We start from the raw sequence: 23,928 nt of genomic DNA, 5'->3' as shown, positions 1-23,928 counted from the left end.
TTGTGGCTTTCTTATAGTAAAGCATGAAGCATATTCAGGGTATCTTCTTAATCTCACTCTCACAAAATTAGTCTTTTCCAGGACTTTTCAGGCACAATTCTCTTAAGTTCAAAAAACAAACAGCATATTTTTTGAGCTGACATCAAAGAAAAAAACAGAAACAGAAATTTCACTTTTGTATGAACTAAAAATGTAAAATGAAAAATAAATAACTTAATTTCTTTCAAAAACAAAACACCTGCTGGTAGGGAGAACATTTTGGTCATGTGGTATGAGCATTTGTAGGGGTTACTCCCCATCACACACACACACACACACACACGTCCAGCAGCTACTAATAGGCCAGTCATTAGTTGAAACTGAAAAGGTGTTTGTTCATCTTCAAAAGAAGCTGGTTTTCAAAGTTGCCAGAATTCAGTCTTACTCTTCTTGGACTGAAGACAAGTCCTGCGATGCTAAATAGCCTTTCACAGGCCGCTGAGGCAGGTAGAGGAGTGTTCAGCTTCACAGAAAGCTTGCACACTGCTGGGAAGGACTTCAGCAAGTCCATGTGATCTGCTGAACAGGCCAAGTACCCATCCAGCTGTTTGGTGCCATCTTGTATTTGAGACGACTGCAGGGCAGAGAAAAAGTCATCTTCATCAGACGAAGTGGACCTGCAAGCATCGCCTATCTGCAGTGAGGGCTCTTCCAGATGCTGCCTGATGTAGTCAGTTCCTGAAATAGTGTGGATAAAAATATAAATTATGCAACTGTCTAATCTGCCATGACCCCAACACAAACTTTTAATTTAAGGTTTGTTATTTTAGTTTCATGTACTATCCATGCACCTATAATTCAAGGTTTCTTTATTATTACCGATGGTACATTTGTTGTGCAGCAATCAGAATCTTGATTTGTGAATTGCCAGTATGACAAATTGTGAAAATATACATCTAATGTTTCACTATCACCATGATATCGTACCCGTTTTGATTGTGGCTTCATCCTTTGTCCACATCGTTCGGAATTTCGGAAGCAGAATCGCAGCAGCGATCAACTCTGGTTCTCTTGACATGTGGCCAAGACGGTTCATGATTCCCACCTGCAAGGCAGGTTATTTATAGCACATTTCAGCAACAAGGCAATTCAAAATGTACTTTACATAAAACATTTAAGCATTGAGACAAAGTGCCAAAGGAACTTAAATATAATTTATCATTATATTTATCATTGAAGAGTTAAGACAATAGAAAATAAATAAAATAATTAAAGTTACCTGTAGAGCATCCACCAGAGGCTTGCAGTACTTCAGTGGCAACTTGACTCTGTCAAGTTTGACAGTGAGCAGGTTGATGGTTGGAAGTAGCCAGCCCATCATGGCATTTGCTTCTGCTTGCAAGATGTTGGTAGCCTGAGCGACAGGGCTCATGACAGCGGCATACTCTGCGAGAAAGGCGAGTTCAGCTGGATTAAACCTGTTAAAAACAAAACAACATTGTTTTTATAACACTGTAACCATTTCATTGGATTCATCAAAATAACTGCTGGAAGAGTAATTCAGTAAAATTGACCAATAATAAGTGGAAGTTGGGATACAATGTGATGTAATGTAAAGTTATTATTAGTGTCCACGAAAGAATGGGACAAAGAAAGACATTCCAGATGTTCGATGATGATGAAATAAAACAAAATAAAACACATAATTCCTACTTACATTGGAAGCTTTAAGTCAGTGCAGATGACTCTGATGGTAGTCTCTCCCTTTTCTTTGATTATTCTCAGCAGTCTTTCCACTGCCAGGAACAGGGAGTTCCACCTGGTGGAATTCGGGCGCAGCAGCTGGAGGGAGCAAGCATCTTCAACCATTTCGGCTGCAAGGGTGGATTTTCCACATTTGTTCCAAAGTGCACTACACTTGCCAAATGTTGAACGGTACACTTTCTTGTACACCTCATTGGATGTGGCTTTTATGGCATCAACAGTAGCTATTAGGTTGAGTAGGTGACAAGCACAGCGCTGGTGCTTTGGGAGCTGGAACTCTAAACCATCATCTTCAGTCAGAAGTGCTGACACATCAACACACTCCACTTCTTCATCCCCTTCTTGATCATCTTCTTCCTCTCCTGGTTGAGGTGCACTGCCATGATCACCATCACTTCCAATGGCATTATTGTTCTCATCTTCACCAAAAATGTTGAACGCTTTTATGAAGTTAGAAGCATTGTCTCTTGTTCGCACAATCTTCCCCCGAATTTCAAATTCAGAGTGGATGTCATTCAGGGCACTTGCCAACACATCAAATGTGTGCGAACCTCTCAGCTGTTTACAGGCTAGGGCTGCTGAGCATCTTTTGAGACTGTCGGGGTCAATCCAATGGGCAGTAACACCAATGAAGCTCCGCCTTCTGACAGACCAGCAGTCGGTGGTGGTGGCGATATGGTCAACTCCCCTCATGGCCTCAGTCACAGCCCTCTTCATTCCCCTGGAGGCATCATCAATCATGGAGCGCAGAGTTAGCCGTGACATAATTTTTGCATTAGGCTGCAGTTCCTTCACAAAATCTTGAAATGGTTGTTCTTCAACAACATGAAATGAGTCCTTGGACCACATAAGTCACTATAGCTTTGTCAATGGACCTCTGAGACACAGTCCTGGTGTTCACCAATGTGGTCTGCTTGATGCTGGAGGTGGTGGTGGGAGTCTCAGGAGCTCTTTTTCTCTTTGTTGATGTAAGCCCTTCATACTTTTTGAGGTGGTGTACATGCTTTCTCTGTTTCAGAGGGAGAGACATTTAATGAGCAACTTTAGCTACAAGATTTAAAAGTCACAAACAATTGTCATTTGACTGTTTAACTTACTTGCAGTTAGATAATGTTTATGAAACTATATTTCCATCAGTGATGCAAATTACTAGAAACTAGTTCTAATTTGCATTACTGATGGGAATATAGGCCTAGTTTCATTTTTAAAAACGTGTTAACTTAAATGTCACCATATTATCTTGATTCAATAACATAGAATTATAAACACTCAGACTGCCACCCTTGACACCTAGGCAATAACACTATTAACTGGTACAACCTGCTGTTGTGTGTTTTGTAGCCTGTAGTGTACTGTACTTGTGTTATCGTTTATCTCCCACTGCATGTACCTTAAGTTAACTGCTCTACTAAGAAAAAATCAGCCAATTCGTTGTGTGGCAATAAAAGCACTGTGACTTTGATGAACAATGCAAGCGTACATTCACAATTTATAAAACGGTTAGTTCAAGTCCTTGATTCTGTTGATTTGTTTGCTTTGTTGCTTGGCAACCTCTTTGGAACTACATTGCTTGGCGGAGGAATACATGTGTTATAACGTTATATTTTTTTGTTGCTGGTGTCCATTTTATGAATAAAACAAATATTAAAATGAATATTTTAATGGAGTAACTGTTTTATAAAAGCAAAAAGCCCCTTGAAGCCGTGTTTTACAGTGGATTTAGAACAGCTGAGGGGGTTTTAACATGTGCACCATGTCAGTTAATTAGCCATGCTTAAAACAAGCAGACGTTAGCTTGGCCATCACGTTAGCTAGCCAGATCTGATACGGCTTATGATAACTAATGTTGAATCACATTGACATTGTGGCTTTACTGAATAACTATTAATTTAACCTACCTCGATGTGCTTCTTCAGGTTGGACGGGGAGTTCTTGAATGCCAAAATTTCAGTGACTTTCGGTAGGCATAAGAGGCACTTCATCCGGTAGGAAGAATCTTTCACTCCAATGTACAGAAACATCTCTTGCAAATACGGCCACGGGTGTATAACGTTATCTTCAACCTGTTCACCGAGTTCACCACTATCGTCGGGGTGGTCGTCTAAGATAACGGGAGGTCCTCCAGTTGGTGCTTCCATGGCGCCGGCGGTTTCAGTTGTGCTTCCTCCGCCTTTTTGGCAACAAACAAGCATTACGCTGAAATAGAGCGTGTGGAGTGTGCGAATCTAGGAGAAGTGATTCGCCAAACCTCCCTTATTGCAGTCGCACACATTTCTTCTTCTGATCATTTTATTTTGTAGTAACGAGTAACGAAGATGCTTAGTGGAAATGTATCGGAGTAAAAGTATACATTTTATCTAGGAAATGTAGTGGAGTAAAAGTGAAAGTTGACATAAATTTAAATAGCGAAGTAAAGTACAGATACGTGAAATTTCTACTTAAGTACAGTAACGAAGTATTTGTACTCCGTTACATTACAACACTGCTCTCAGGTGGCGTCTCCTCCCCAGCCATGGAGGAACTACTTAAACACCTCACAGAAGTGAGCATACGGCAACAACAGATTGTCGAGCACATGGCCGCCCGGCAGGGAAAGGTGGAACGGGTGATTGCCGCCCTCCAAACCGCCTCCGCCCAGCGGGTTCCGCTGCCTGATCCCCGCGTCCGAGCCACCACCTTGCTGCCGAAGATGACGGCCCACGATGATGTGGAAAGCTATCTCATGATGTTTGAGTCGACGGCGAACCAGGAAGGCTGGCCACGCAACGAATGGCCAGCGGGCGTACTTCTCCATGCCACCGGAACTGAGAGAGTCCTATGAGGAGCTGAAGAGAGAAATCCTGTCCCTGGTAGGCCTGTCACCCATCGCGGCCGCCCAGCTGTTTCATGACTGGGAGTATTCCAGCCGGCTGCCAGCCCACGCCCAAGCCGCTGATCTCTCCCGTCTCGCACGCCACTGGTTACTCGCAGGAGACCCCAGCGCCGGCCAAGTAGCCGATAGAGTCATCGTGGATCGTCTTCTCCATGCGCTCCCTCGTCCAATTCGGCAGGCAGCCAGCATGAGGAACCCGCTCACCGTGGGAGATCTGGTGGAAGCCATCGAACTGGCGGAGGCGGCTCAACGCCGCGAGGCTGGGGAGCGAGCGTCGCTCCTGGGGCACCCTTCGGGAGAATGGCGGCGCTCGCTCCCCAGCCTCGCGGCGTTGAGCCACCTCCGCCGGAGGGCACTGTATGACCAGTGTGCAGGCCGGGGCTCTCGACTCCCACGATGAACCGATGCCAACGGAACCCCCCCGCTATACCGCGCCGGGCCTGGCTGGCAGGTTGCATCGTACACCGCGAGCCCCCATCAGCCGTGCCGAAGGTCGAAGTAGAAGTCAACGGACGTCCGTACCAGGCTCTGCTGGACTCGGGCAGCGCGGTCAGCCTCGTCACCCAACCTGCCAGCCCTGTCGGGAGCCGCCGAACCCAAAAGTGCAACCAACGTCCCCGACAGCGCCCCGCCCTGCTGGCCTCGGACAGCCCCAGAGACGGTGAGTCCCCCTCCCCATCCACTAACCTCTTCTACGATGTGTTTCAACAGGTTAAGGGAGGTGGGGCTTTTGCCAAGGAACAACTAGGGGACGAACGGCTAAAGCACTGCTGGACGCAAGTGAGGGTGATCGAAAGGGATGAAGTACAGCCACCGCCACACCCGGTCCCCCACTTCATCGTTCAAGATGGCCTGCTTTACTGTGTCGCTCCACGAAGGGGGGAGGAAAAACAACTTTTGGTGGTGCCGTGGTCAAAGACAGAAACGGTGATGGAGCTGGCCCACTCCCATCCGATGGCGGGCCACCTGGGGGCCCACAACACCATTCAGCGGATCAGAGACCGTTTCCACTGGCCCGGTCTGGATGCCGACATGAAGCGGTTCTGCCACGCCTGTCCCACCTGCCAGCAAACCTCACCGCGCACCCCTCCCCCCAGCCCGTTAATCCCATTACCCATCATCGAGGTGCCCTTCGAGCGAATAGGAATGGATCTGGTTGGGCCGCTGCCGAAGTCCGCCCGGGGCCACGAACACATCCTGGTGATAGTGGACTACGCCACTCCCTACCCCGAAGCCATCCAATTGCGAAAAGCCACTTTGTGGTCCGGGAGCATCTCAGGAAAGCCCAACAGGCCCAACAACGCCACTATGATCGGGCAGCCTAACCACGGGAGTTCCAGCTAGGAGACCTCGTCTTGGTCCTAGTTCCGACAGCAGCGTGCAAGTTCCTCGCGAAGTGGCAAGGTCCATATACGGTGACCGAGAAAGTGGGGCCCGTCACCTACAGAGTGCGACAGCCCGGGAAAAGAAAGGAAGAGCAATTATATCATGTTAATCTCCTGAAGCGATGGGTCGGGACTAGGACCCAGTTGGCCGCCCTGGCCACCTCCAACCCCGTGGTTGTAGACGTCAACCCCCACCTATCGGCTGCCCAGAAGAACGAGCTACAATATCTGGTCGGTCAATTCTCCGATGTGTTCTCCCCACTCCCCGGGCGGACCCATGTCCTCCAACATGACGTACGCACACCACCCGGAACCATCGTTCGGCAGCGGCCCTACCGGCTCGGCGACACGCCATTGAAGAGGAGGTGCAGGAGATGTTGAAGTTAGGGGTAATAGAGCCCTCGCACAGCCCATGGTCCAGCCCCATCATCGTGGTTCCGAAACCAGATGGCACCCTCCGCTTTTGTAACGATTTCCGCCGCCTAAACGAAGTCTCCGAGTTCGACGGCTATCCCATGCCGCGGGTGGATGAGCTGCTGGATCGGCTGGGGAGGGCCCGATATATCTCAACGTTGGACCTCACTAAAGGCTACTGGCAAGTACCACTAACGGATGAAGCCAAACCCAAGACCGACTTCTCCACCCCCAGTGGCCACTGGCAGTATCGGGTTCTCCCCTTCAGCCTGCACGGGGCCCCAGCCACCTTCCAGCGGATGATGGACATCCTACTGAGGCCCCACCAGTCGCCACGGCCTATCTGGATGATGTCGTCGTTCATTCGGAGACCTGGGAGGACCACCTGCAGCGGCTGCGGAGGGTGCTTATGGAGCTGCGCAGGGCGGGGCTGACCGCCAATCCCCGGAAATGTCACCTGGCCCTCTACGAAGCGAAGTACCTGGGCTTCCAGGTGGGCCGGGGCCTCATTAGACCCCAGGAGAAGAAGGTGGCAGCTATCCTCTCGGCCCCACGGCCCACCTCCAAAACCCAGGTGCGTGTCTTTTTTGGATTGGCGGGGTACTATCGGTGTTTTATCCCTAACTTCTCCTCCTTAGCAGCACCCCTGACAGACCTGACCAGGAAGGGGCAGCCGGAGAAGATCCCCTGGGGCCCCACCGAAGCCGAGGCGTTCCGGAGAGTGAAGGCGGCTCTCACCGCAGAACCGGTACTACGAGCCCCGGACTTTAACTGCCCCTTCCTGTTACAAACGGATGCCTCCAACACCGGGTTGGGAGCCGTCCTCTCCCAGGTACAGGACGGTGAGGAACACCCGCTGTTGGAGGTCGAAAGCTGACCCCAACAGAGCAACGATACGCCGCCGTCGAGAAGGAGGCGTTGGCCGTCAAGTGGGCAGTCTTGGAGCTCAGGTATTTCCTTCTTGGCAGGAAGTTCACCCTCTTCACCGACCATGCCCCATTGCAGTGGATGGCCCGGGCCAAGGACACCAACGCTAGGGTCACCCGCTGGTTCTTGGCGCTCCAGGACTTCCACGTCGTCGTACGACACCGGGCGGGGACGGCCAACGCCAACGCCGATGGACTCTCACGGATCTGGTCAGCTTTCGCAGGTCTGTCAGGTTTCTTTCCCCTCCCACCCCTAGTTTCCCCTTTGGCTCGCAGGACCAGGACAACGCTTAGGGGGGGGAGTGTGACGCGTGTCCCGAGGCCTCATCAGCGTCGCCCTGGAAACGGAAGAGGAACACCTGCACGCCATCAGCACGGGCTGGCCGGCCACACCTGAACCAAATCATGAGACACCTACAAAAGCTGCCAACCCGCACAGACTGGTGAGATACGTCTCCGACTATGAGATCGCTAACCTCCCTTACTTGACAGAAAGCAGTGTCTGACCGGCCAGCCCCGAGGCATGATCCCCACACCGGCACCCAGCATCCACGTGGAAGGAGGGAAGACGCGCATCATGGAGCACGAGAATATCTCACACGAGCACTTCGGCACGAACACTTGGCACAATAAACGCACCCTTCGGGGCATTCATTGACCCACCTTGTCGTGTGATTCTTCCGCCCGCCACAGTGTATACAATATAAAGCATTGGGTTACATTTGTACACAGCAATGGGAAAAGTATTTTTTTAAGGTTTTACTAGAACAACAAAATACAAGCAAAGTACTTTACATAATCAAACCCCTTCTTCCTCATTTCTTTCAATAGAACTTCTGAATGTGATTCTTTCTTCTAAAGGAAACTGATTTCAAAACATTATTATATTTACCACGTCTCTCTTAGCTCTGCGAACCATCAAAAACCAGCATAGTTGGATAAACTTCTCCAAGCCATAGTTATCGTCATACGCACTGAGATGCAGACGTAGGCGAGGATTTATTCCCTGTCTGAAGGCTGTGATGAGCGAGGGCTCGTTCCAACCACTGGCAGCCGCCAGGGTTCGGAATTGTAAGGCATATTGGTGAATGGTGTTGGTACCCTGACGGAGTCGATACAATTGTTCTCCAACCGTTGAATCTCCAGGCGACACGCTGAAGACTTCCTTGAAGTGATGAATGAAGTTGGCAAAGGTGTGGGTAGCGGGTCCAGCCTGGTTGAGGATTGTTTCTGCCCATTTCAGAGCAGGACCGGTGAGTGAGGTGACTACATATGCAATTTTAGATTGGTCTGTGGTGAAGACATGGGGATGGAGATTTATTGGCAGGGTACATTGCAGAATGAAGCCATCGCATTCCTCCGCCGAACCAGAGAAGGGCGCTGGTCGGGCCATAGGACTGGCGAAAACGATCGGTGAAGGAGTGCTCATGGTGGTGTTAGACGGTTGTGGTGGTGGTGGAGCTGGTGGTGCCGTTGGTGTGGGTGGTTGCAATAACAACTTCTTGAGTGAATCCACCAGCTCTTGAAAGGGGTCCGGCGTGCTCATCCTATTTGTAACGGTGTCGGTCCGATCTTCTGTTATGATAGACTCGGACACGAAGGTGAGAGGTGAATAACAAGTGGTTTATTGACACAGGTGGAGCACACAGGTGAGTATAGCAGTCTTGAGAGGTGAGTAGATATCTTGAGGTGAGCAATACTAGTAGTAGTGGCACAATGGTGATCGCTTCTCTTTTTTCCCCAGGGATGCTGGAAGACGAGACGAGGGGATCCAGGGAGACACACACTTCGAACTTAGGAGCTCTACAAAGAGAGGACGACACAAGGAGGAAGAATACAGGAGGTAAGTCAAACAAGGGAAGTAATCAGTTTCTTGGAAGGATAAGGTCTTTGGTTTCAGGATACTGCGATGTCTGAGTCCACGTTGCAAGACGAGATCAGACAGTGAAGTGAGTGTGTGAGAATCCTTTGTAGTGAGTGTTAATGAGGCTGTGATCAGGTGCAGGTGTGCGTGATTAGAACTCCGGAGATGTGGAACGCTGTGATTGGTGGAGTGAAGGGCCTGACTGATCTGTGAAACTTATAGGACATCTTATCATAACCACTGAAAAGAGCTGACATCAAGTCAACCATTTTCTCTCAACATATTAATTTACCTATATTTTACTTTACCTGCACTCCTCAGTATGGTCATATATATTTCTGGCATTATTTTCTAGAAAGCACCACAGTAAACTATATTAAACTATACATTTTTTTCTCACTTATTTTTATACTAATACAAAATTCAATTAATGTGCATTGTTTATTCAGTTGCTTGTAATTTATTTATTTATTTTTAATAGAATTGATTTTGGTAAGTTACTTTTACAGTTGCAGTTAAAAATAATGCATGAGTGAATGCATAGCTGAATTAAATGCTAGCTGTTTAGATTTTATTTTGATTTAATGTGGTTAACATTTGCATGCATAGCGTATAAGCATTGGGTTAGGTTTGTACACAATACAATAGTGGCCTGGAAAGTCTTTTTTTAAGGTTTTACAACCCAGGTGAAAAACAAGTACACTTCCATAATGTACTTAAAGTGCTCTATTTTCTCGCACTAATTTTGTACTTAATATACTAAAAATGATCCTTTAGTACTTCTTAAGGTCAGCTTAAGATCATCTAAGTGTACTCAACTGTGCTATTTTGAGACACCATGAATATGAACTAAAATGCACTTCTAACATACTATCTTTGTATTTAAAAAATGTATTTAGCTACCACTTGTAGTACACTTGAGTGTACTAGTGTATGAAATATGGGTTCAGGTGTACTACAAGTGGTAACTAAATACATTTTTTAAATACAAAGATAGTATGTTAAAAGTGCATTTTAAATATGCCTGCAAATTAAATATGCCTGATTTAATTATCAAACGCTGTTAAAATATTATTTTAAATTTGATTGAATCAGTGACTAGTATGTTTGTGTGTCTGATTTGAACTGTTGATATTGGGCATCATTTAAAGAGAAAAACAGTGCAAGTCTCCAAAATCTATTGTTGGATTTTTTTGTAGCCTAATTATTATGCAGTCATCTCAAATTATTCGTTTTAATATAGAAAGCGGCAAAAAGTGGTATTAGTTAAAATTTTAGCCATCAATGCAGCTCTGGTATGATTTAGCTCTAAAATACTGCAGGATGTTCAGTGACAACAATGCAAGTCAACAATGATGGTCTCCATTAAAGCTTCTGGACAGTCCTTGTTCTTGAACTGAGTAGTTTGTCATCGTCTCACACTGGGCAAGAATATAACTTTACCAGTTCTGCTTCTGTGAGCTGGGAAGAGACAAGGAAGAGACGTAATTTCACTACAAGTCAGCTTATTGGAAATAATTGTTTCGGTCACCAGTGGAGACGCCCAACTTAACATGCAGTCTGCCTTCTGTTTGTCATCCTGATGATAATCAACTTATTGATCGTGATAATAATAATAATGACAATATAATATCAAAGACCGCTGATTAGGTACAGTAGTATTAAATATCTCCAATACCTTTACTATTAAAACAGTTTTGGTATTTAAATAGTTGCTTGCGATTGCAGACATTTATATACTTAGATACTGCATCATACTGCATGATTCCTCATAAAGAAAATGAATCTGCTCACTGAGGGATCAAGGACGTATGAATGTATTCTGTTCTTCAGAATCACTGATTAAACGTTCAAATACATTTAGATCAGGTGATTGAGGAGACAATGGAAGGAACTGGACTTCATCCTAGTGTTCATGAAACCACTTTTAAAATTGTTTAGCAATGTAACATTAAGTGAAAATGGCTTAATGTGGTTTTGAAGTGTTTTCCATAATCACATTTATGAAGCTTTCTGTATTTGACAGAAGGAGAATTTCCCCTTTAAGTCATTTTATAATATAAATGACAATGCCAATAATGACAGTATTATAATTTGAGCTCATCATGTATTTTTATACATTTAAAAACAAAGTACTGGCAAGTCATCCACTTACAGTAGGCTAACAAATAATTATTAGAAAGATCCTCAGTAACTCATTCAGTTAATTTCAATATAAAAATTGAGCGCATGAAAGTGTAGATAAATCTGAAACAATGTGATCGCAATCAGCATTATTCAGTACTTCATAATAAAACATGACTATGAATTTAATTTTATTGATTGCCTGAATAATTCAATTGAACGCCAGTGTCTGTCATACTCTAATAAAATCTTTTCAACGGTTTCTCTCCAGGTTTCTTTGGCATCTGATGGAACTCATCACAAGATTCAGCACCATGGTTGGAGGACAGAGATCTGTATCGTTTTGGCTCGTGTACAAAAGTGGATATCAGAACAGGTTTTCAATGCGATCATGTGATCAGAGAGATTTTTTGTGGCTGACGTTATCAGTCTTTATCAATCTTCATGCTTTTGTATTTGGTTGTAAAGAAGCTGTTCTGGTGTGAACATAAATCTTTCTTGAAGGTTAGTACCTACACTGTAAAAAGTGATAAGTTGACTTAACTTGAGGAAACCCGTTGCCTTAAAATAATTAAGTAAATAAATAAAAAAATTATAAAAAAATTAAGTTCACTTAACTTTTTTTTTTTAATTAGTAATTATTTAATTATTTTAAGGCAACGGGTTTCCTCAATTTTTTTAAGTTAAGTCAACTTATCACTTTTTACAGTGTGAGGAAACCCGTTGCCTTAAAATTATTAAGTAAATAATAATTTAAAAATAAGTTAAGTGAATTTTCAAGTTCAATTAACGTTTTTTAATTATTATTATTATTATTATTATTTACTTAATTTTAAGGCAACGGGTTTCCTCAATTTGTTTTAAGTTAAGTCAACTTATCACTTTTTACAGTGTGAGGAAACCCGTTGCCTTAAAATTATTAAGTAAATAATAATTTAAAAAAATAAGTTAAGTGAATTTTCAAGTTCAATTAACGTTTTTTTAATTATTATTATTATTATTATTATTTACTTAATTTTAAGGCAACGGGTTTCCTCAATTTGTTTTAAGTTAAGTCAACTTATCACTTTTTACAGTGTATCAGCTTTGTCTGCACTGTTGGTGTATCTTACGTTACTGTTGTCTGTCATTTGTTACTGTGAAAGTGGAAGGCAGTTTTTTTTTTTAATTGCAAATGATATTTATATATTCCTTTAACATTTTAAAGTTAATTGAATGTATATTTAATTTTGCTACATTACTATGTGGATAATGGCAACTTATCTCATTTCATTTTTAAATAATCAGATGATTAATTTCACTCTTCAACACACTCTTCTTTTTATTTATCTTTTATTAAAACATTTTCATTATCTCTACAGCTGGAACAGGAAAAGAGTAACATGAAGTAACAGATCACAGGAACCACAGACTGACCCAAACTCAGAAAAAACACCACCAACAGAGATCAGCTTTATTACATAATAACAATTAAAATGTGCTTTTGCTTCCCTTGGTGGATAAATACTCAGACTGGTGTTCTAGTTGGAAGCGATAGTCCTGTCGATCCAGGAGCGCAGCTGGGAGATGCGGGCGTAGGCTACTGGAAAACGGGTGTCACAAGTGCTTCTTCCCCAAGACACAGAGCCCACCAGAGTCCAGACCCCTGAACGCTCACACACCAGAGGACCACCAGAATCACCCTGTGGAAAACACACATTTGAGACTGAACAGCGGCAACATTGATACAGTAACATGTTTGTCTTCATCTGTCTTTACGTACCATGCAAGACGAGGATCCAGCTCCTCCAGCACAGATCATGGAATCAGTGATAGTGCTCTGACCCCAGATCTGTCTGCACACAGCAGGACTCGTGATGGGGATGCCTGTTTGCTGCAGGATCATAGGGCTCGCTACAAAAGAGAGAGAGAGAGAAAAAAAAAAAAAAAACATCAGACATGTAACATACACCAATAATTCTTGCAGTTCATCTTTGTTTTATAGCTGACTTACTTGTGGTGGCAGTCTGGCCCCAGCCAGTGGTGAAGCAGCGGGTTCCAGGCAGGATGTTGATGGTTGATGGAGCCAGACATACAGGAGAGATACGGGGAGTAAATGTGACTGGAGACGACAGTTTCAGCAGAGCAATGTCATTGTTGATAGTTGAGCTGCTGTAGAGCGGATGGGTGATGACCTGCACATACACAAAAGATGGATAACCGGTTATTAGCCAAAGCTTTATAAAAGATAATCTAAGATGCAAGCATTCTTCATTTCTGTTTATATATTTTTTTTCTTTTTTTTTTTTTTTTTAGAAACATTGCACTGAGATTAAGATATGACATTTTCTTATATACTGAATTTTATATGCATGAATAAACTAAAAGTTTATTTTGGCAACTTTTAGAAGTTCACATATTGATGACTCCAGCTATTCAATTTTGATTAAAGAATGATTATTAGTATTTGTGTTGTTCATGAAAAGCACTATCGTTGATCTCTCATTTTGTTATTCATCTCTGAAATCATTAAAGATTGTTACCTTGGAAACTAGTTTGATCTGGATGGGTTCAACATTGGAGCCACGATTATGTTCTCCAAGAATGACACGGTGATAGCCGACCCTAAAAAGAGAGAGAAAGAAAAAAATGAATAGATAAAAGACAGACAGAAAGCAGACAGAGCATCTATCAATCACTATTGTATGAGATGTTTGTCAGATTGAAGACTCTTACGCAACAGCGCAGTGGGCAGCAGTGAGAACCCAGTTCTTGTTGATCAGGGATCCTCCGCAGAAGTGGAAACCATTGGGGAGCTGTTTCAAAGATAAAAGCATTGAAAACATGACATTTACTCTTTAAACAAATCAGACAAACGTGTGTTTGAAAAACAGATGAGTTACCTGGAGAGAGACCTGCCAGGGCCAAGAACCAGAGACAGCATCCTGTCCGTTCACAATTTTGCTGCCGATCGTCTGTGGTTTAATCGCAGGCACTCCACAACCTGTTATTACAGAACATAACACATTGTTCATGAGACAAGAATGAGACAGGAAGCTCTTAAAGCAGGTTTTGCGTTTCCTAAAATATTTGCCCATCATTATTCTTGCAAACTTAAGGAGACACTTACCCAGAGCAGAGGCCACCAGGGCAAGGCAGGTGATGGAGAAGATGGTGAAGGTCATGATGTAGATGAGTGTGTGATGTATCTCACTGATGTATCTGTAGGTCGTCTCTCTTGCTTTTATATCATTTACAGCAGCTGATCAATCTGAGACGTGATGGAGGGCCGTCCCATCAGATCCAGTGAACTCATAGCTGAGGAATGTTTAGATCTGTTATCGATGAAGACAATCTTCATCTTCATTGTCCAGAGAAGGTGACTTACGAGCAAAGAGGAGGAAACTTCTCTATTCTTTGACCTCAAGAAGGGGTTCGTGACTTCTGTCTGTTTCCTGGAGAAGCATCATACTTTTACTTCTGTCATTGTATGTTATGAAATGTTTTCAGTGGAAAACATTTTTGTTGTTGCTGTTGTGACATTTAATTCAAGTCAGTGATGCTGAACAGGAAGAGAGTGAAATTGTCAGTTATGAGAACTGCGCTGAAGCTAAAAAACAGTCAAATTATAAAACAGCCAGTTAAACGATCTTATCATAGCCACTGAAAAGAGCCAGAATCAAGTCAACCATTTTCTCTCAACATTTATCTATATTTTGCTTTAACTGCACTCCTCAGCAACATTACATTCATTTCTAGTGATGTTTTAGAAAACACAATAGTACAGTAAACTCTATTAAGTTGTCAAGTTCTATTTATAATTTACTAGTACAGAATTAAAATAACACATTGTTTAGTCATTTATTTATTGTAATTGTTTGTTTAGGAACAGAATTCATGTTGGAAAGTTTTTTGTTGTTGTTTTTTTTACATTTGCAATTTAAAATAATGCCTGAGTGAATACATATCTGAATTAAATGCTAGATGTTTAGACTTTATTTTGATTTAATTTGATTTAACATTTGTATGTGAACAGTATAAAGAACTGGTATACAAGACTTATGGAATATTAATCTTTGTCATGTCCTAATAGAAGAAGTCAAATATTCCAAGTGATGGTAGTTTGTAAAGGTTACACGTAGAAAAACACATGCAGTAAGTTTCTTTGGCTGCTGGTAAGTCAGACATTTGTGCATTCATAGCAGCACACTCACTGTCGGAGTAAATAAAGATGCAACATTGTGTGATCAGAGGGTTTTTAGGTTTAGGTCTGAAGTGGCTGTCAGTGTTTATCGCTCTTCATGTCTTTGTGTTTGGTGGTATGACAACATCATGTTCATGTGTTTACCATAACAATACTCTTGCATCACTGTTGTCTGTCTGGGTCTTTGTGCAAGCTGAGTTGATTAATAATGTAATATTTCGAAATTTACCTAATGAAAGGTTACCTAACAAAAAGGAATGGTTTGTTAGGTGGTAAATAAAAATTATATAATTAATATAATTGCATACACAGTTTAATTGTTCATGATCTCTTGCTTGCTTTATGGCTAAATGTATATTCCTAATGCCTATTTAATTAATAATTCTTAAAAATTATTTTACATTTTATTGAATTAGAGACTAGTATGTTTGTGTGTCTGATTTGAACTGTTGAAATGGGGCATCATTTACAGTGAAAAACAGTGCAAATCTCCACAAACTATTGTTGGATTTATAGTAGCATAATTATTCAATCATCTCAGATTTTTCGTTTTAAAATAAATAGCAGCTAAAAGGCAGCTAAAAGTTTTAGTTTCAATTTCAGTCATCAATGCAGCTCTGATATGATTTACATCTAAAATACTGCAGGATGTTCAGTGACAACAATGCAAGTCAACAATGATGGTCACATCGGTCTCTAATAAGATCCTGTACAGTAGTTTGTCATCATCTCACACTGGGCAAAAATGTAACTTTACCAGTTCTGCTTCTGTGAGCTGGGAAGAGACAAGGAAGCGACGTAATTAACTACAATGCAGCTTATTAGAAATAATTGTGTGATGTAGGTGTGTTGCTGTGTTAAGAGTTTAGAAAAAGTACTTTTAAGTATTGGTAAATGCTTGTTAGCAATTGAAAAAAGTGTAATTCCATACTTTAAAATAATGAAAGGTTACCTAACAAAAAGGAATCATTTTTAGGTAGTAAATAAAAATTCCTTTATTTATCAGTATAATTACATACACAGTCTAATTGTGCATAACCTTTTGTTTGCTTTATAGCTATAAATGTATATTCCTAATACCCAATTTAGTTTAAATAATAATTGTTATTCTATCAAACATTGTTAAAATGTTATTTAAAATTTGATTGAATCAGTGACTAGTATGTTTGTGTGTCTGATTTGAACTGTTGAAATGGGGCATCATTTGCAGTGAAAAACAGTGCAAGTCTCCACAAACTATTATTGGATTTGTAGTAGCCTAATTATTGTGCAATCATCTCAGATTATCTATTTTAAAACAAAAAAGCAGCAAAAAGTGGTTTTTAGTCATCAATGCAGCTCTGGTATGATTTAGATCTCAAATACTGCAGGTCAACAATGCAAGTCAACAATGATGGTCTCCATTAAAGCTTCTGGACAGTCCTTGTTCTTGAACTGAGTAGTTTGTCATCGTCTCACACTGGGCAAGAATATAACTTTACCAGTTCTGCTTCCGTGAGCTGGAAAGAGACAAGGAAGAGACGTAATTTCACTACAATTCAGCTTATTGGAAATAATTGTTTCGGTCACCAGTGGAGACGCCCAACTTAACATGCGGTCTGCCTTCTGTTTGTCATCCTGATGATAATCAACTTATTGATTGTAAAGTTTTGTCATAATGCTCTAGTTTCTGCTGTACATAAAAAATAGAGAGAAATAAAGTGTTAGGGCAGTTTGTTTATAAAAAAAGGTCAAAAAGAAAAATAATAATGACGATATAATATCAAGGACCGCTGATTAGTAATAACAAATATCACCAATACCTTTACTATTAAAGGAGTTTTGGTTTGTTTTTAAATATTTGCTTATGATTCCAGAAATGTATTTAATTAGATACTGCATGGTTCCTCATGAGGAAAATGATCCTGCTCACTGAGGGATGAATGATTTATATCGCATGGAATTGATCTTACTGATATAGATATCGTACCTCAAAGTGATGATATTACTGATCATTTCCTTGTATCGTGCATGCTGTATATTACCGATATTAACTATATGGCTCCGTGTTATCGTCTGGGCAGAACTATTGTTCCAGCCACCAAAGACAGATTCACAAATAACCTGCCTGATTTATCTCAACTGCTCTGTGTACCCATAAATACACGTGAACTAGACGAAATGACTAGCAACATGGGCACTATCTTCTCTAATACATTAGAAGCTGTTGCCCCCCTCAATATGAAAAAGGTTAGAGAAAAACATACTGCGCCATGGTACCACAGTTATACCCATTCTCTCAAGAAAGAAACTCGTAATCTTGAGCGCAAATGGAGAAAAACTAACTTGGAAGTTTTTAGAATTGCGTGGAAAAACAGTATGTCCAGCTAAAGAAAGGCTCTAAAAGCTGTCAGGGCAGAGCATATCCACAAACTCATAGATAATAACCAAAACAATCCAAGGTTTTTATTTAGCACAGTGGCTAGATTAACAAATAAACAGACGCCACCCGATCTAAATATTCCCTCACAGTTTAATAGTAATGACTTTATGAATTTCTTCACTGAAAATAGATAACATTAGAAATACAATAACAAATGTAGGTTCTACACCGTCTAGTACTTCAGTTTCATTCACAGCTCCCAAAGAAAAACTTCAGTGCTTTACAACTATAGGACAGGAAGAACTAAATCAATTTATCACTGCATCTAAACCAACAACATGTTTATTAGTTTATTATAACTTCTGAACTATCTAAGCTAATAGATTGTGTTAAAAATGTAAAAGATTGGATGACCAATAATTTCCTCCTATTAAATTAGGATAAGACCGAGATATTACTTATTGGACCAAAAAACAGTAATCAGAATCTCTTGGATTACAATTTGCAACTAGACGGATGTACTGTTACTTCCTCTACAGTCAAAAGTCTGGGTGTTATATTAGACAGCAACTTGTCCTTTGAAAATCATATTTCCCATGTTACAAAAACAGCATTCTTCCATCTTAGAAACATTGCCAAGCTTTGAAACATGCTACCTGTTTCAGATGCAGAAAAGCTAGTTCATGCATTCATGACCTCTAGACTGGACTATTGTAATGCACTGTTAGGTGGTTGTCCGGCATCTTCAATAAACAAGCTACAGATAGTCCAAAATGCAGCGGCTAGAGTCCTTACCAGGTCAAGAAAATATGATCATATTACCCCAATTTTACAGTCTCTGCACTGGCTACCTATTAAGTTCCGGATCAATTACAAAATACTATTACTTGCCTATAAGGCACTAAATGGTTTATCTCCTGCGTACCTAACTAGTCTCCTACCACGCTACAATCCAACCCGCTCTCTAAGGTAGCAAAAAAGGAGGTAGACCTTTTTCACATTTGGCACCCAAACTCTGGAATAGCCTTCCTGATAACGTTCGGGGTTCAGACACACTCTCTCTGTTTAAATCTAGATTAAAGACACATCTCTTTAGCCAAGCATTCACATAATAATCTTGAACTGCATTTATATCTAATCAAATGTACATTATAATTCTTTAGATTGGGTTGAACAAATCATTTTTGTTTGAGAACAGCAGCTACGCTAATTACGTCTCTATCTGTTTCTCTGATTCTGATTAACATCCCGTGGTAACTAGGAATTACTGAAGCGTCAGTCTGGATCCAACCCTTAAAAAGATCCGGAATGACCAAACACCTGAGAAGAGATGATGGCAACACCTCAGAGGACCATGGAGGATGCCAACCCTCAGACAACATACACAATTACCAAGTTAAATCTGTCATAACTTAAATATATTGGGTTTATTCTTCACATGTGTATGTGTATATATGTGTGCATGTGCGCATATGTGTATGCATGTATGTATATATATATATATATATATATATATATATACAGGTGCTGGTCATATAATTAGAATATCATCAAAAAGTTGATTTATTTCACTAATTCCATTCAAAAAGTGAAACTTGTATATTATATTCATTCATTACACACAGACTGATATATTTCAAATGTTTATTTCTTTTAATTTTGATGATAACAGCTTACAGCTCATGAAAGTCAAAAATCAGTATCTCAAAATATTAGAATATTTACATTTGAGTTTGAATAAATGACCATCCCTACAGTATAAATTCTGGGTATCTCTTGTTCTTTGAAACCACAATAATGGGGAAGACTGCTTACTTGGCAATGATCCAGAAGACGAACATTGACACCCTCCACAAAGAGGGAAAGTCACAGAAGGTCATTACTGAAAGGTGTGGCTGTTTACAGAGTGCTGTATCAAAGCATATTAAATGCAAAGTTGACTGGAAGGAAGAATTTGGGTAGGAAAAGGTGCACAAGCAACAGGGATGACCGCAAGCTTGAGAATACAGTCAAGCAAAGCCGATTCAAACACTTGTGAGAGCTTCACAAGGAGAGAACTGAAGCTGGAGTCAGTGCATCAATAGTCACCACGCTCAGACGTCTTCAGGAAAAGGGCTACCAAGCCACTTCTGAACCAGAGACAATGTCAGAAGCATCTTAACTGGGCTGTGGAGAAAAAGAACTGGACTGTTGCTCAGTGGTCCAAAGTCCTCTTTTCAGATGAAAGTAAATTTTACATTTCATTTGGAAATCAAGGTCCCAGAGTCTGAAGGAAGAGTGGAGAGGCACAGAATCCATGTTGCTTGAAGTCCAGTGTGAAGTTTCCACAGTCAGTGATGATTTGGGCTGCCATGTCATCTGCTGGTGTTGGTCCACTGTGTTTTCTGTAGTCCACAGTCAACGCAGCCATCTACCAGGAAATTTTAGAGCACTTCACGCTTCCTTCTGTTGACAAGCTTTATGGAGATGCTGATTTCATTTTCCAGCAGGACTTGGCACCTGCCCACACTGCCAAAGGTACCAAAAGCTGGTTCAATGACCATAGTGTTACTGTGCTTGATTGGCTAGCAAACTCGCCTGACCTGAACCCCATAGAGAATCTATGGGGTATTGTCAAGAGGAAGATGAGAGACACCAGACCCAACAATGCAGATGAGCTGAAGGCCACTATCAGAGCAACCTGGGCTCTCATAACACCTGAGCAGTGCCACAGACTGATCGACTCCATGCCACGCCGCATTGCTGCAGTAATTCAGGCAAAAGGAGCCCCAACTAAGTACTGAGTGATGTACATGCTCATACTTTTCATTTTCATACTTTTCAGTTGGCCAAGATTTCTAAAAATCCTTTCTTTGTATTGGCCTTAAGTAATATTCTAATATTGTGAGATACTGATTTTTGACTTTCATGAGCTGTAAGCTCTAATCATAAAAATTAAAAGAAATAAATATTTGAAATATATCAGTCTGTGTGTAATGAATCAATATAATATACAAGTTTCACTTTTTGAATGGAATTAGTGAAATAAATCAACTTTTTGATGATATTCTAATTATATGACCAGCACCTGTATATGTGTGTATGTGTATAGTAGAAACTTAATTTCCTGTAAAGCTGCTTTGCAACGATTGTATTGTAAAAAAGCGCTATACAAATAAACTTGAATTGAATTGAATTTAGAAATGTATTCTATTCTTTGACCTTGAGAAGGTTTTTTTGGCTTTTAGTCTATTTCCTTGAGAAGCATCATATTTTCACTTCTGTCATTGTATGTTATGAAATGTTTTCAATGGAAAACATTTTTGTTGTTGCTATTGTCTGTTGTGACGTTTAATCCATTCAAATCAGTGATGCTGAACAAGAAGAGAGTGGAATTGTCAGTTTTAGAAAACTAAAGTTCCTCTTCAGGAACTCGACCTGCGTCCAAGAACGCTAGGGGAACGCCTCCAGCGTGACCGCGCTCTGATACAAATGTAATCTGTCCAAAGGATGGGCGAGACGTCACTGGCGGGTGACGTAACGGCCAGGAGGCATAAAAGCACGTGCGGTGGAACCGGCGTCAGCTTTTGTCATTCAGCTACCGCTACTCTGTGTGTGTCTGTCGATCTGTGTTTTGAGTCTTATTTAGTGTTGTTTGTCACTTGAAATAAGCTCCTCAATGTCTAAAGTGCAGAGAAACTAGCACTTGGGCGAGAGGAGATCGCATTACAGGCTGTGTGTTTTTCACTAACAGTCCGTGTGTGGTCTGCAATCCCCAAATCTAGCGCTCTCGCTTGGGGCTGGAAGCCCGCGGTGCGGTTCTTCCCCCTTTGAGTGAGAGCTCACTGTTGCAGCGCGCGTTGCCGAGGCGTGCATTATGTCATTCTCGTTCGTTTCATGAATTCTTTCATATCAGACCGTGTTTACTTGTCTGGTTGTTTTTCTCCATTTAATTTTGAGGAATTAAATGATCTATTTCATCTAACTAGGAGAAGTTAGATGTGTATGTGTAAGGAGCCTAAGAAAACTTGGGATTTTCTCGAGTGAGAGCACAATGTTTTACTTCTCTTCCTCTGAGGAGGTTGATGTGGTCAGCAGGGGCTGCTGGGCGGAGCAGCCCCAACCGTGTTCCAGCTCCTAATATAGGGAGCGTCACTTCTCGTACTCCCCAGTATGTTGGAGTCAGAGTGGCGCTCCCGGGCCGAGGCCTTCTAGCAGAAGGCGGATCTGCGGACCGTCACTCTCGCTGGATAGTCTTTGGCTAAAACATCCTGCTGCCTATGGCCCAGGACTTCTGAGGTCCGGCCCCTCTGGGGAAGAGCGGCATACACGGTGCCCGTCTCTCCTCAGTGCCCTCAGGAGATCGGTCTGCCAACCCTGCCATGTACGGTGTTCCAGGGCGCAGCGATCTCCAGCGAGCATACATCTCAGTTTCTTCTGCCCGGAAACGTAGCGGAGCTGAGATGCTCGCCACCCCTTTGGGGGTCTCTAGAGCAGCTAGTTTGGCTTTCTCCTGCCGGTGTGCCGTTCCAGGATACCGAACTAGCCGCTCTGATTATACCAGAGGCCAGTCTCCAGGGACTGGTTCCCTTAGTAGGCACCTGGCGGTGTGGGAGCACCTGCCAAGCGTGTCTCAGTGGGTCCTGCGTTGCAGGCTCTGGTTCTACCAGTCTAGTCTTCCTAGAAGATGACGCGAGTCTGAGGACAGTCATTTCAATAGGAGACTTCAGCTGAGGCAGTCCTGGTGCCCATGGCCCAGAACTTATGAGGGCAGGCCCTCTGGGAAGAGCGGCGACACCGCGGTACACGGTGCCTGCCTCTCCTTAGTGCCCTCAGGAGATCGGTCTGCCAACCCTGCCATGTACGGTGTTCCAGGGCGCAGCGATCTCCAGCGAGCATACATCTCAGTTTCTTCTGCCCGGAAACGTGGCGGAGCTGAGATGTTCGCCACCCCTTTGGGGTCTCTAGAGCAGCTAGTTTGGCCGTCTCCTGCCGGTGTGCCGTTCCAGGATACCGAACTAGCCGCCTGATTATACCAGAGGCCAGTCTCCAGGGACTGGTTCCCTTAGTAGGCACCTGGCGGTGTGGGAGCACCTGCCAAGCGTGTCTCAGTGGGTCCTGCGTTGCAGGCTCTGGTTCTACCAGTCTAGTCTTCCTAGAAGATGACGCGAGTCTGAGGACAGTCATTTCAATAGGAGACTTCAGCTGAGGCAGTCCTGGTGCCCATGGCCCAGAACTTATGAGGGCAGGCCCTCTGGGAAGAGCGGCATACACGGTGCCCGTCTCTCCTCAGTGCCCTCAGGAGATCGGTCTGCCAACCCTGCCATGTACGGTGTTCCAGGGCGCAGCGATCTCCAGCGAGCATACATCTCAGTTTCTTCTGCCCGGAAACGAGCGGAGCTGAGATGCTCGCCACCCCTTCAGGGGTCTCTAGAGCAGCTAGTTTGGCCGTCTCCTGCCGGTGTGCCGTTCCAGGATACCGAACTAGCCGCCTGATTATACCAGAGGCCAGTCTCCAGGGACTGGTTCCCTTAGTAGGCACCTGGCGGTGTGGGAGCACCTGCCAAGCGTGTCTCAGTGGGTCCTGCGTTGCAGGCTCTGGTTCTACCAGTCTAGTCTTCCTAGAAGATGACGCGAGTCTGAGGACAGTCATTTCAATAGGAGACTTCAGCTGAGGCAGTCCTGGTGCCCATGGCCCAGAACTTATGAGGGCAGGCCCTCTGGGAAGAGCGGCATACACGGTGCCCGCCTCTCCTCAGTGCCCTCAGGAGATCGGTCTGCCAACCCTGCCATGTACGGTGTTCCAGGGCGCAGCGATCTCCAGCGAGCATACATCTCAGTTTCTTCTGCCCGGAAACGTAGCGGAGCTGAGATGTTCGCCACCCCTTTGGGGGTCTCTAGAGCAGCTAGTTTGGCTTTCTCCTGCCGGTGTGCCGTTCCAGGATACCGAACTAGCCGCTCTGATTATACCAGAGGCCAGTCTCCAGGGACTGGTTCCCTTAGTAGGCACCTGGCGGTGTGGGAGCACCTGCCAAGCGTGTCTCAGTGGGTCCTGCGTTGCAGGCTCTGGTTCTAC

General features: G+C 43.0%; 2 protein-coding genes across 2 annotated transcripts; both read right to left on the bottom strand.

The window, feature by feature from the left end:
* On the bottom strand, window positions 1-4,210 carry LOC131520655 (uncharacterized). The gene is made up of 5 exons (XM_058745060.1): window positions 3,642-4,210; window positions 1,697-2,750; window positions 1,259-1,457; window positions 967-1,084; window positions 1-717 (listed from the first exon to the last, which is right to left on the bottom strand). The coding sequence occupies exons 2-5, from the start codon at window positions 2,590-2,592 to the stop codon at window positions 350-352; spliced, it is 1,581 nt and encodes a 526-aa protein (XP_058601043.1). The 5' UTR covers window positions 2,593-2,750; window positions 3,642-4,210; the 3' UTR covers window positions 1-349.
* An 8,390-nt stretch (window positions 4,211-12,600) lies between these two features.
* On the bottom strand, window positions 12,601-14,734 carry LOC131520484 (chymotrypsin-like protease CTRL-1). The gene is made up of 7 exons (XM_058744749.1): window positions 14,438-14,734; window positions 14,211-14,311; window positions 14,044-14,123; window positions 13,851-13,932; window positions 13,322-13,502; window positions 13,091-13,221; window positions 12,601-13,010 (listed from the first exon to the last, which is right to left on the bottom strand). Exons 1-7 carry the CDS (start codon window positions 14,490-14,492, stop codon window positions 12,849-12,851), a joined length of 792 nt encoding a protein of 263 aa, XP_058600732.1. The 5' UTR covers window positions 14,493-14,734; the 3' UTR covers window positions 12,601-12,848.
* Between the last annotated feature and the right edge of the window lie 9,194 nt (window positions 14,735-23,928).

The sequence above is a fragment of the Onychostoma macrolepis genome, chromosome 15 (genome assembly GCF_012432095.1).
Source record: "Onychostoma macrolepis isolate SWU-2019 chromosome 15, ASM1243209v1, whole genome shotgun sequence".
NCBI lineage: Eukaryota > Metazoa > Chordata > Actinopteri > Cypriniformes > Cyprinidae > Onychostoma > Onychostoma macrolepis.
Note: the sequence above shows the minus strand (reverse complement) of the source record. Positions and strands in the feature narration are given on the sequence as shown.

Coding starts and splice junctions, on each gene's coding strand:
- LOC131520484 (XM_058744749.1), bottom strand. CDS start 14,492: ATGACCTTCACCATCTTCTCCATCACCTGCCTTGCCCTGGTGGCCTCT. Junction 13,503..13,850: donor AGATCAAACTAGTTTCCAAG/GTAACAATCTTT, acceptor GTGTATGTGCAG/GTCATCACCCATCCGCTCTA. Junction 13,011..13,090: donor CTGGATCCTCGTCTTGCATG/GTACGTAAAGAC, acceptor TGTTTTCCACAG/GGTGATTCTGGTGGTCCTCT.
- LOC131520655 (XM_058745060.1), bottom strand. CDS start 2,592: ATGTGGTCCAAGGACTCATTTCATGTTGTTGAAGAACAACCATTTCAA. Junction 1,458..1,696: donor ACTGACTTAAAGCTTCCAAT/GTAAGTAGGAAT, acceptor TGTTTTTAACAG/GTTTAATCCAGCTGAACTCG. Junction 1,085..1,258: donor CTCTGGTGGATGCTCTACAG/GTAACTTTAATT, acceptor CCTGCCTTGCAG/GTGGGAATCATGAACCGTCT.